The sequence below is a fragment of the Physeter macrocephalus genome, chromosome 14, assembly GCF_002837175.3.
Source record: "Physeter macrocephalus isolate SW-GA chromosome 14, ASM283717v5, whole genome shotgun sequence".
Lineage (NCBI taxonomy): Eukaryota > Metazoa > Chordata > Mammalia > Artiodactyla > Physeteridae > Physeter > Physeter macrocephalus.
Genome location: NC_041227.1, coordinates 20,288,203 through 20,301,160, shown reverse-complemented (window position 1 = coordinate 20,301,160; position 12,958 = coordinate 20,288,203). Strand labels below are relative to the sequence as shown.

Here is a 12,958-nt window from a genome sequence, read left to right as displayed (position 1 = left end):
AGGAAATACTACATTTAGTAGGTATAAGAGAGAAGAATTATATTTTTTGTGGGAGTCATAATTTTGCATATCCAGATTTCAGAGGTGTGTAAATTTTCAGTGATCATGTAGCATTAATGTATATTATTTTGAGATAAATATCCATTGGTGCATCTAGAGATTCCTCTGGATTGTAGAGTTGATATCATTGACTGATTATGGTTATTGGAATGTTTCAAGAGAAATTCTTGGCCTAGGAGCATAAATTACAAGTATCTTTTAAAATTGAAACTTAACTCAGTCTTTCATTCTGTGGTATTTGATAATTAACAGTGAGTAAGAAATGCTCATCTTTGCAATTTAATAAATGAAAACCTTGGTTTTTTAACATGTCTTTTGGAGATGTATTGACAGCTTATCCTTTAGGAATTGACTGGAGAATATTGACTGCTTATCCTTTAGGAATTTTCTTTGGATTATCTTAATTTTTACTGCCAATTAATTACCCTGACTAAAATAACACAGAAATTAAGATGGTGTATTCCTTTTTTTTTGAAAAACAATTTTATTGAACTATAATTCACATTCCACACAAGTCACTCTTTTAGAATATACAATTCAATGGTTTTTAGTATGTTCGCAGTTATGCAACTATCACCACAATCAATTAAGATGGCGTATTCTTGTTTTTTATTTTTTTCAAAATTGTATTCTCAATCCTGTTTTACTAGATACCTCCAGGAGTCCCTTAAATTGTTTTTTCAAACATAGCAGTCTTGACCTTAAGTAGATAATGCTTGTCTTAGTGTTCTTTAGGAGTAGCTTAGGGCAAAAGAATTGTGGATTGAGAATTTCCTTGGTGTAAGCTAAATTGTCTTCTTTTCTTTTTTTCCAGCCAAATCAAATAGAAAGCTTACTTTTCTGTACTTAGCCAATGATGTCATTCAAAACAGTAAAAGGAAAGGACCTGAATTCACTAGAGAATTTGAATCTGTCCTTGTGGATGCTTTTTCTCACGTTGCCAGGTATGTTTTCTGGTTTTTTGTTCTGTTTTGTTTTTGAATGCATTACCTTTTCCTTGTTGTTCTTTCTTTTTTGTGTGTGATAGCCTTTGTAACTTGACAACTTCATACTTTAAAGAGAGGTACTTTATAGAGAGTTGCAGAGGCCAAATTGTGGTTTTATATTTTGCCTGAACCCTTGAGAACTATCTCAGACAAGTAAATATTTTGATGCATTGAAGGGACTCAGTCTGGCACTTGAAGCACATCTTTTCTCCTAGATGTATTCACTATTGAATTCACTTCTTGAATATGGTACTTTCCTTGGTTTGGCTGAGTTGTCTCATTAGCTTATGGTCAAAAAACAAAGCTAAATAGTACAAGGGAACTTTCCAGTAACAAAACCTTAATAGCAAGAAATTAGTTGCTGTGCCTTTGTTTTTACTTACTTCTAGATGTCTACATGTCTAACTTACTAAAAATAGTACTCATTACTATACCTGCAAAGATAGTAATTATTAGTGTGGAAAGTAGATATTTGCTCTGGCTCTGTCATATTAAGTGTGTGCCACTATTGTGTTTTGTGACAGAGGACGGAGGTGGGTAGAGCATACTTATAGCTGATATCACGGAAACTGTACATTTAATTAAAAGTTTTACAAATCACTTTTATTTATTTAAAAACAAACTTTTTTGTAGATAAGTTAGTTGCCTAGGAGGAGCAAAGAAAAACTATTTTTCACTAGAATATTAATAAGTAAGCAAATCAAACAAAACATCTTTGCCAAAGGAAACTGGGAAGGGTGAGAAGGAGACTGGTGGGTTAAACGAAAATTGTTCTAAGGTCTAGAGTGTAAGTGAAAGATCTTAAGTGTGAAAGTAAGTCTGGCATTCCGTGAAAGATTTGGAAAGTTTGAAGGAGTGAAATGAGAACTCCAAAAGATTTTTAAGAAATGACATCTAGCTTTGTAGAAATGGATAAAAGATTTTTGTTAGTCAGCTGGCTGTTTTTTTTTTTTTTTTGAACATGGATACTGAAGAAGCAGAATGTTTGGGAACTTGAAAAAATATTGAGTCGTCATAACAGAGAATAAGCTTAGAACAGACTACTAGAGTAGCCCTCTGAAATTGGAGACAGGCATTTTCCTGTTTTGAGGAGATTGAATTCAGTTTCCGAGACGTTGCCTGTAGCTCTGCCTCCAACAGAGTGGCCTTGGATGTGTTATGTAGCTTTTTGAGCCCACATTTCCAGGTTAGTTAAAAGGGAATGTCACCACCTGTCTCAATAGAGTTTTGAGGCTAAAGTAAAACAACAATGCTCAATCCACAGTCTTTGCCCGTTCATGGGAATATACTATATTATAAACTATGTGAAGAGAAAGACTGTTTCTTTTTTGTTCTTTCCTGTATTCCAGACACCTAATAGAGTATCTGGCACAGAGCTACTGGGTTTTGTACCTTCGGGAACACCATTTAGATAGTCTTGATGTGAATGGTGTCCCAGGAGCTGCGCAACATTGTGGTCTGCCCTGGCACAGAGTAGGGATTCAGTAAGTAGTTGTTGAATAAGTTAATAAATTTAGGGTATAAGAAATTGACTAAAGTAATTCCCTATAGGGATAGTAAACATAACATTTTTCCTTAAAAATTGAACAGTAATCATAAGCTGCTCCCAAATCAGAAAAGTGTAAGTAGAAAAGTGGGTGGGAGAGGGGGGATGAGCAATACCAGGATTAAAAATTTTTCTACCTGGTGTCATCTTCAAACCTATCTAGGAGGCACTGTAAAAATGTCTTGGCAAATTCTGTGGCATTATGGGGAAAATAGACCTGGTCCTTTTAAATAAAAAAAGATAGCTCTATTACCTTTCTTTTTTGCATTCTTCTAGTTCTTTTAAGGTCCCGTTCAGGTATTATATTCAAGATCCCCATGTCTCTAAGCTCCCCACCCCCACCCCCACCCCCACCCCCACCCCCATTATTAGAATAGAAAGTCCAGCCATACCACTTCAGTCCTGATGCACCTTATCAACAGTAAGAAGTGCTGTCTGTACAGTTTTTCTGTGGCCAATTGATGAACAAAGATAGTGGACCTGTTAATATTGACTAAAATTGATTAGGAATCTCTTTATGATAATTTCCTACCTCCTCCCTCAAACCCCCTACCCCCTAGGAAAGAAACAACAAACCTCTCAAGTCAGAGAAAGCTGCCAAGCTCATAGGGTAGATTTAATTTGAATAGCAGTTTAAGTAACCAGACTTTAAACTTATTTTCCACACAAATGCCTTCTTGTTTTCTTCTCAGTTTGGAGATAGTTGTGCACTTAATCTTTCCTTCAAGATGTATTTAAGTGCCTTCTTTGTGCAAAGTACTGATCCAGACACTAGGGGGGCAAGCAGTGAACAAGGCAAGCAAGGACAAAATGAATAAGATACTTTCAGAGAGTGATAATATGGACATAATAAAATAGAATGACGTTCTTGAGTGGGATCTTCTCTAGTGTGGTGAAGGAACGCCTCTCTAAGGAAGGGACATTTGAGGTAATCATGCGAAATAGGAACAGCTATTAAAAAGAACCTAAGGTACAAATAATCTTGGCATGTTAAGAGGATCAGAATGAAGGCCATTGTGGTTAGAACACAAGGAACAGAGGGAAAGTCACATCCAGGTGAGATCAGAGAGGCAGGCAGGTGACAGTCACATATGCCTTGTAAGCCTTGGGAGAGAGTTAGGATTTTGTTCCAATGGGATGTCAGTGAGGAGTTTTAAGCAGGGAAATGATATATTCCAAATGCCTTTTTCAAAGAGCCCTCCAGCTTGGGGTGGAGAATGGATTATAAAGGCCAAGGGAGAGGCGGGGATATGAAGTCGAGGGTGTTGCTCTAGTGTAGGCTAGAGATGACATTGGCTAGGACTCAGGAGCATTGAGGAGATAATAGCTTCCACTTGTTGAATGTTTACTTTGTTTACTTCATGGGTAGATTTGTGCCCCCCCCCATGTAAAACTGATAGGATTAGTGGGAGCTTGGTAGTGAGGGAAAAGAGAAATCAAAGGTTATTTCTAGGTTTTTGACATGAGTATGTGGATGGCTGATGGTTCTGTTTACCAAGGTGGAGATTGAGGTAAAGATATGGTAGAGGAAATCAGGAGTTTTGTTTTGGCCATGTTAAGTTTGAGATGGCTAATAGATATTCCAAAGGGTGATGCCATATAGGCGGATGGATGAAACAGTCTTGAAGCTCAGTAGGAAATTGATTTCTGGAGACATAAATTTGGAATTATCACCATATACATATTTATTTCCTGTTATAACAGTCATGGGTGCCCAAGACCACTTCCAGGTTTGGTGACTTGCTAGGAGGACTCACAGGACTTCTGTATAGTTGTGTTCCTGGCTATGATTTATTACAGTGAAAGGATATAAAGCAAAATTAGCAAAGGGAAAAGGTGCAAGGGATGAAGTCCGGAGGAGATGAGGCATAAGCTTCCAAGAGTCCTTTCATAGTGGAGTCACACAAGACATACTTAATTCCTCCCCCTTTGAACTGTGGCAACACATGTGAAGTGTTTTCTACCTGAGAAGCCCATTGGAGATGTAGTACCTAGGGATTTTGTTAGGGTTGGTCACAGGCACTCTGCCAAAATTCTAGGCTCCCAGAAGGAAAGCAAGTGTTCAGCATAAACCATACTGTTTGTATAAACAGTTTAAGCACAGTAAACCACGCTTATCAGTTAGGAAATGATGGGAACACTTCTGAAATCCAGGTTCTGAGATGCCAGTCAAGGGCCAACCTCGTGAGCAGGCCTGCTAAGGGCAGCAGTCTCAGGCCTGCGATGTTAACTCTTTTCTATACAATTGCAAAGGACTGTTTCTGCTCTACCTTTACATGAGGTGCTGTTGGAAGTGCTGAGGATACTTAGAAAGAATTTATGCCCTGAGTAGGCCTGCCATAGGCCTACTGTGCATGGGATAAGAGAGAAGTACACAAATGGTATACCAAGGCAGTGCCATTAGAGCTGCAGAGGAAGAAAAGGCCCCCACGCTGGCTTGGCAGGCCCTCTGGTATCCAGCTGACACTTCAAGCAGTAGTCCTACGTGTGTTTAACACATACTGTTCACTTTTTAGATCAAATTTCAGTGGTTGAATTTATAAATATTTAGAATTAAGATACTAAGTTGTGTTCTGCAAAATAAGTTACATATGTACTTATTTATCATCTTTCAGTTTATTCATTGATAAGTGGCAAAGATTTTTTTGTGTTTTTTCACTTAAAGATTTCTCAAGTTAGAATGGAGTTAGTACAACTTGAAAAGATAGCTCCTTGTGTCATAAAATGACTTTTTTGCTTTGGTTGTATCCAATTTCAGGTGCTAAAGTGACTTCCACTTCATTGGAGCTACTTAGGGCAAAACCTCATCAGTAAAAAGATTTCTTGACTGTTGTGTCTATATCTTTAGACCTTAGCTGGGAAAACTTTGATTTACTGTAGTGCTCAAATAATTAAGCTATCATGGTTAATTATGTTCACTCATTAAAGTAGAGCACCCTTTGGCTGTAGCCTTTAGTGTTGAAAGCCTTTTGAAAATCTTTTGGTTACAATAGGTTTGAGCATCAGTATCCACTATACAGTAGTGTGACTGTAGCTGTACTCACTATCAGTCTTAATCAAGCCCCAAATAGCCCCAGGAATGGTGGATGGTGGTTGGATGGGTGTTGTGCCCCTCCCAACCCTTTTAACTAAATCCTTGATAAGAATTTGTTTTCATGATTGGTTCCTCTTTTAAGAGAATTTGCAGAGAACGGATTTTATGTTAAAAGTACCAACCAGTTAAGTTCTGATTAGTTGTGATTTTGTTAGAGTAGTTATAATGACTTTATTTTTCTAAAGCCTGCATTTGATCACATTAGGGACTTCCCATTGCCTTCAGGATAAAGGCCACATGTTTAGTATGGCATTTAGGGTCCTCTATACCACTGTATCCCTCCAGATTCTTCTGCTGTTTCCACACACTCCCCCCCGCCCCCCCCGAATTACTCAGAACCTTTTGCTCTTCACCTTGTTCTGTTTTGGGGATTCCATTCAAGCGAGAGGAGAAAGCGTGAGCATAGGCACATGTACCAGTGGCAGCAAGTGCTGAGTAGAAAATACTTACCGTTGAGTGTTGCTAGAACATGAAGCCTCAGGTAGGGTGTGAAGAGGTGAGGGGCTGCTGGGTCAAGAACCTAGAGGTCAGGACCTAGGCCTTGTTCTTTGTATTCCAGGCACAGTATTTCAGAAACCTTAATGCGCAGATGAATGCTTAATTGATGTCTGACATGAATGACCTTGATGTGGTAAAATGGTCGTTGAAAGTTAACTAATTGTATGGCCCACTGAAACCTTTCTAACATTTTTCAAAAAAAAACATTGCAATTAAATATTTATTGTGCTTGTTCTAGGGCATATAGCAGTGGGGGAAAAAGACAAATCCCTGCCCTTGTGGAAATCACATTCAAATGGAAAGAGAGTATAAACAACAGGGAAACTGTATATATAGCACATCAGAAGATAAATTGTTTGGAGGAAAATTAAGTAGGAGTAGGGAGTGTAATTTTAAGTAGGGAGATTAGGAAAGGATTCACTGAAAAGGTGCTGTGTGAATATACACACCTGAAGGAGGAGAGCAAAGGAGCCTTACCTGACCTGAGCCTTGGTTCCAAGCTAAGTGCAAAGGTCCTACACTTTATGGTATGAGGGCCAGGGAGCTGTTGAGGAGGGAGGGGAGAGTGAGGATAGGTGAGGTCGGAGAAATAATGGGCTGGGCTGAGAAGGGCTTTGTAGGCTTCATTAGGACTTTCACTTTTATTCTGAGGGAGACCAGGAAGAACCATTGGAAGTTTTGAGCAAAGGAGCAACATGATCTACCTTAACACAACAGTTAGGATTGGATTTTTTAAAACTTGAGAATAGATGGTTGGAGGACAGGGTGGAAGCAGGGAGACTAATAATGAGGCTGTTGCAGTAATCAGACAAGAGATGATAGTGGCTTGGATCAGGCTGAGAGCAGAGAAAGAGGTGAGAAGTAATTTGTTTCTAGATGTATTTTGAAGATGGAGTAGAGATGTTTTTATTATAAATATCAAGGTCATATCTTTAAGTTTTATAAATATCAGTGGAAATTTTTTTCCCCCTTTTCCCCCCTCACCCTGACCTCTGACTTAAAAAAAAAAGCTTTACCAATAGAATAATTAATTTGTATATATCCTGATTTAGTTAGTACTTTAGCCCCCAATTTAGTTAAATTTGCCGCTAATAATTCATAAGTAATACAATCTGACCAGATTAGGCCGAAAACTCAGCTCATCTTGAGTGTTAATCTAAGTTTTAGAAAAGTGCTGTTAGGGCTGGGGGTGGGTGAAATTCCCATCTGAGTTGAATTTTATATGGTTTCTTCTTGAGGTTCCTACTAAAGATACTGACTTAGATACTAAGATGTCAGGGTAACCCTTCTTGTTTATAGTTCCTCAGTGTAAGGTCATTGACATCTAGACAGCCTCACAGAACAGAACAGTTCATAGTAACACAGTACATGGTGAGGGAATTTGTTTTCCTTTCGGAAAGTCTTCCCCCATGCTTCCTCTGGCCATCTGACACTTTATGGTAAACAACTGTTTCACCCTGAGTGCGAGTTATGGTTATCTCACTGAAAAATAAGAGAGTGATATGTTTTAAGAGAGTAATATGTCAGGAAAAAAACTAGCTTCTTTCATTGAGATATAAATTACAAAGGAGTGTATTATGCTCGGTGTGTTCTAAGATTATCTGCTAGACACCTTTGTGTGAATCTGGAATACAGACCTAGCCTGGAATTAAAATAATTATGAAGTAGTGAGTTTAAAGTTGAGATCAGTCTTGACATATATGTGTGTACGATTGTATTTATACATATTTAAAGGTGTTGGTGTGTTAGCATTGATGAGTTATTACGAATTTCTTCCCCACTTTAAACATTTGGTTTTAATCATTTTTTTCCTGTCCTTAAAAATTTTGGCCTGCTTTAATTTCCAGCAGTATATCTGGCACTAGATTTCAGTTAATGCCTTGTAAAAAGCAAGCTGTCACAATTGATATGATTGATTTTTGATAATTCTCTGTCAGTAAAAATCAGCCTTTGGCTTTTTGCCCTATTTGCCCCATCTTTCAAAGAGGATAAAAGACACAGATTAATTCTGTAACATAATCCCTCTCTCTTCCCTACACACCACAGGAAGAATGTAGTTTCTGGTCAAGTTTTGAATATCCATTAAGTACAGTATGTACCTTACTCTTCCTTCTGTTTTTAAATATGTAAATCATTTAGTCAGTTGCTGGTTTTTGTTCCTTTTTTTTTAAAGTAAATCTGTCCTAATTAAAAGCAAAAAATCTTAAGCTTATATATATCTTTTCATCTTTTCTGGGCAGAGAGGCAGATGAAGGCTGTAAAAAACCTTTAGAAAGATTGCTGAACATCTGGCAAGAAAGAAGTGTGTATGGCGGCGAGTTCATACAGCAGCTGAAGCTGTCTATGGAGGACTCCAAGAGCCCTCCCCCCAAAGGTAGAAACATCACCACATGTTTACAGCTCTTGGTCTTTGCCTACTTTCGAATCACATATGAAAAGCTGCAGTGGGGGTTGCTGTGAACCACCAGCGATTATATGATTCTTCAGAGAGAGATGATCATAAACGATGGTGAGAATTTATGTAGTGCTTGCAGTGTGTAAGCCTGGTTCTAGTATTCATGCTATTCATCATCTCATATCCTACCTTTTGATCTGTATTCTCCTTGGCACGCTTATGCCTTTCAGAGACTTTGCTTGCACAAGGGAAAGGAACAACAAAATTGTTCAGAGTTATGGTGAACTAAGAAGTACCCTGGGCTAAGATTTTGTCCGAGCCTTGCCGCTAACTATTATAGGATCTTGGATAAGTCCTTCAGCCCTTTTGGAACTTGGTTTCATTAAATATTGATGTGGTTTGGGGACATACTTTTGATGGTTGTCAGCTGCTGTCTAAAATTTGTTTTGGTCCTTATTGAACCCTGAATATTCTGAGGTAGTGTGTTCATGTATGTGTGTGAATTTTACCAAGTCCTTCTTAAAAGCTATGTTATTTTTTCTTTTAAAGAGGAGTAAGATCAAACGTTATTTGGTTCTTTGGCTTCCAGTTAGTTGTGACTTAATTCTAGCTGGCATGACGTGTTTCTAAGCTACAGATCTGATCTGACTGTACACATGCTCATTGCCTGGAGGATCAAGTCCAAATACTAACATAGTATTTAGGACCCTTTATAATGTGAACTACTCTACTTTTCCAGATTCTTCTCCAATTTTCTCGCATATACCATATTCTTTGGCCATACCTAGCAATTTCCCCTTTGGATGTTCTGTTGGTACCCCTTCCTTTGCATCTGCTGTTACCTCTACCTAAAATGTCCTTCTGCCCCTTTTGTGTGGTGAACTTATTCTTTAAGAATGCTACTCACATTCTGACATCTTTGCTAGCTTGTCTGGGCACGTGTAACCAATTCCCTCCATCTTCCTCTGGGACTTTGTACATGCCTCTGCAATAGAACTTAACCACAATTAGCATATGTGATAATATCATTCATTCAGCAACTCTTTTTATTGTATACCTTTCACGATCTCTTCCAGGTCTGAGTTTATATGCGTTTTAAGGTGGAGTAACTTTCCTGTGAAACTAGAGGTTAGAGGCTTTCTAAGAATGACTTAAGTGCTTTTAGTCTGCAGGTCATTGTTGTTTTACTTGGAATTGATAGAAAACAATTTTGGGATTGGATTGGATTCTGGCAGTGTTTGTGTTGTGTCCTTTGGAAGTATTCTACACAGTGTTGGGGAATTATCCAGCATTCTTTTCTCTCCTCTGACTTGAAGTCCATTGGTAAACAGTGCTGATTTTTTCAAAACACCTTTGGGCAAGTAGGAGAGCTCTGAAAGATGATGTTTGAAGCTAAGTGTTGCATTTCAATTAAACAAGCATTTGCCAGACATATGCTTTGAGTAAATAGCTATGCTAGACAGTATAGGAAAGAGCAAGAGAGGAGTGAGAAATTGTTTTGCACTCAGGGAGCAGTCAGACAAATTGGGGAATTTGTGGCAGTGCTAGATTTGAAAATAGCTCCATTGGGTTTCTGATTTTTTTTTTTTTGAGTGTCTAGACATTAACAGCAAGAGAGGCAGTATTCCTCTAATGTAGAGGATAATGCTGATCTAAAGATAATTTCTCTTTCTCTAGTTTGTAAAGATGAAAACACATATCAAAAGGTTCCAATGTGTTTGTCTCAGCTAACTCATTCTGTCTTCTCACTGTCTTCTTTGGACCTGAGTTATCAGAATATTTTACACAATCCTTTCAAAATATTGATGAGTTTTCCGGAAGCTTATTTCCAAATTTAAATAGTCCTTTTATATTTCAGCCTTAATTCAAGGCTAATTCTTTGTCTTCAGACAACTTTACAGAGTTTACTTTTAGAATAAAAATTTTCCTGTGGAGCTGACATTTCTAATGTTGGAGAATGTGTGAGCTTAGGAATTTTGTTTTAGAACTGGAGTTTTCTTGAGTTTGTGTACCTGTAATTTAAAATCTGTGGGGTTTTTTTCTTTCTTTTTTCAATCTCAGGTATAAGACCCAGTGATTCTAAAGTTGTCTCTGTATTCTTGGGAATACTCATGCTGTTGCTTGACTGAGTGGAACTTCATTATTTACTTCAGTCCCATGTAAATCACACGGTATCCTATAGTAGGCTTTAGAAAGGAAAGGTAGATACAAAGGAAATAGCATTTATTGAGCACCTATTCAGTACCAGCCCCTCTGCTGGCTGCTTTTCGGTATCCTATAGTTGTAGGCTTTAGAAAGGAAAGGTAGATACAAAGGAAATAGCATTTATTGAGCACCTATTCAGTACCAGCCCCTCTGCTGGCTGCTTTTCATGTTAATTTATTTTAGATCCTTACAACTGCTCTATATACTAGGTATTATTTTCATATTTCAGATGAAGATATTAAGACTCGCAAGGGTACAGTAATTTTGTCCAGGTAGATATAATTGATAAGTAGAGAATTCAAATCCAGGTCTATATACCTTAAAAGCCTATGTTCTTCACACCATAATTTTTCCTTGAAAGCACATGGATTCAGTAGACTTGAATGAGGGTATGAATTCATGAGTAGGTCACACAACTTTCCTGGACCTTAGTATAGTTAGTTTAGCTATTCAGAGCAAGGGTTTGAAATCAGACTTGCAGAGTATGAATCCAAGCTCTGTCACTTCCAAGCTGTGTGTCCTTGGGCATGGCATTTGACCTCTCTGAGCCTCAGGTTCTCACTGTACAGTATGGCTATTATTATGACTTGCAATAATACCTCATAGGGTTGTGTGAGGATTACTTGAGATAATGAAGGTAAGATGTTATTAATGTGATCATATGACTTCTATTTGGTACCCCCTCCCAGTTCTAATATCTAATATTCTGAGTTTCTAAATACAAACCAATAGCAAAAGTAGGAGGAGTCATGTTAGTATGTTCAGTCCCCCAGATTTTGTGCAAGGCTGGAGAGCATGGTGGTTAAGAGCACAAGCTCTAGGCCCAGCTTCCCAGGTTCAGGTCTGGACCTGGCCATTCAGTTCAGTGAGGTGATATGGATAGAGTGCTTTCAGAACTGTGCCTCAAGTGTCAGCCCTTTGTTGCACATCTTTTTCTCTCTACAAGTAAAGGTAAACGTGCTTTTTTAAAAAAACTCCCTAAAAAGAAAAAGAAAATTTAAAAAACTCCCTTATTTTGCAGGGAGGGGACAAAGAATGAGTGAGCTGTTGGAAACAGTATTTCCTGATTCTTTTTTCATTATAAAAGTAATATAGAAATGGAAATAAAAACAAAAGTAAACAAATGGGACCTAATGAAACTTAAAAGCTTTTGCACAGCAAGGGAAAACATAAACAAGACGAAAAGACAACCCTCAGAATGGGAGAAAATATTTGCAAATGAAGCAACTGATAAAGGATTAACCTCCAAAATTTACAAGCAGCTCGTGCAGCTCAATATCAAAAAAACAAACAACCCAATCCAAAAATGGGCTGAAGACCTAAACAGACATTTCTCCAAAGAAGATATACAGATTGACGACAAACACATGAAAAGATGCTCAACGTCACTAATCATTAGAGAAATGCAGATCAAAACTACAATGAGGTATCACCTCACACCGGTCAGAATGGCCATCATCAAAAAATCTACAAACAATAAATGCTGGAGAGGGTGTGGAGAAAAGGGAACCCTCTTGCACTGTTGGTGGGAATGTAAATTGATACAGCCACTATGGAGAACAGTATGGAGGTTCCAAAGAGTCATGTACCACAATGTTCCTTGCAGCTCTGTTGACAATAGCCAGGACATGGAAGCACCTAAGTGTCCATTGACAGATGAATGGATAAAGAAGATGTGGAACATATATACAATGGAATATTACTCAGCCATAAAAAGAAACGAAACTGAGTTTTTGTGTTCTTTTTTTAAAGATTCTCTCTTTTTTAAAAAATTTATTTATTTATTTTTGACTGTGTTGGGTCTTCGTTTCTGTGCGAAGGCTTTGTCTAGTTGCGGCAGGCGGGGGCAACTCTTCATCACGGTGCGCGGGCCTCTCTCTGTCGCGGCCTCTCTTGTTGCGGAGCACAGGCTCCAGACGCGCAGGCTCTGTGATTGTGGCTCACGAGCCTAGTTGCTCCGGGGCATGTGTGATCTTCCCAGACCAGGGCTCGAACCCGTGTCCCCTGCATTGGCAAGCAGACTTTCAACCACTGCGCCACCAGGAAAGCCCGAAATTGAGTTATTTGTAGTGAGGTGGACCTAGCGACTGTTATACAGAGTGAAATAAGTCAGAAGGAGTAAAACAAATACCGTATGCTAACACATATATATGGAATCTTAAAAAAAAAAAAAA

At 38.3% G+C, this 12,958-nt stretch overlaps 1 protein-coding gene across 5 annotated transcripts in view; it reads left to right on the top strand.

The window, feature by feature from the left end:
• The window catches only part of RPRD1B (regulation of nuclear pre-mRNA domain containing 1B), a 77,329-nt gene that overhangs the window by 5,660 nt on the left and 58,711 nt on the right, over positions 1-12,958 (top strand). For all 5 annotated transcript variants that reach the window (XR_008619141.1, XR_008619142.1, XM_024128354.3 and 2 more), the window contains exons 2-3: positions 875-1,004; positions 8,425-8,558. Coding sequence is in view for 3 of the 5 variants with exons in the window: in XM_024128354.3 (XP_023984122.1) it covers positions 875-1,004; positions 8,425-8,558 (264 nt within the window). In the remaining 2 variants the exon portion in view is untranslated. The remainder of the gene's footprint in view (positions 1-874; positions 1,005-8,424; positions 8,559-12,958) is intronic.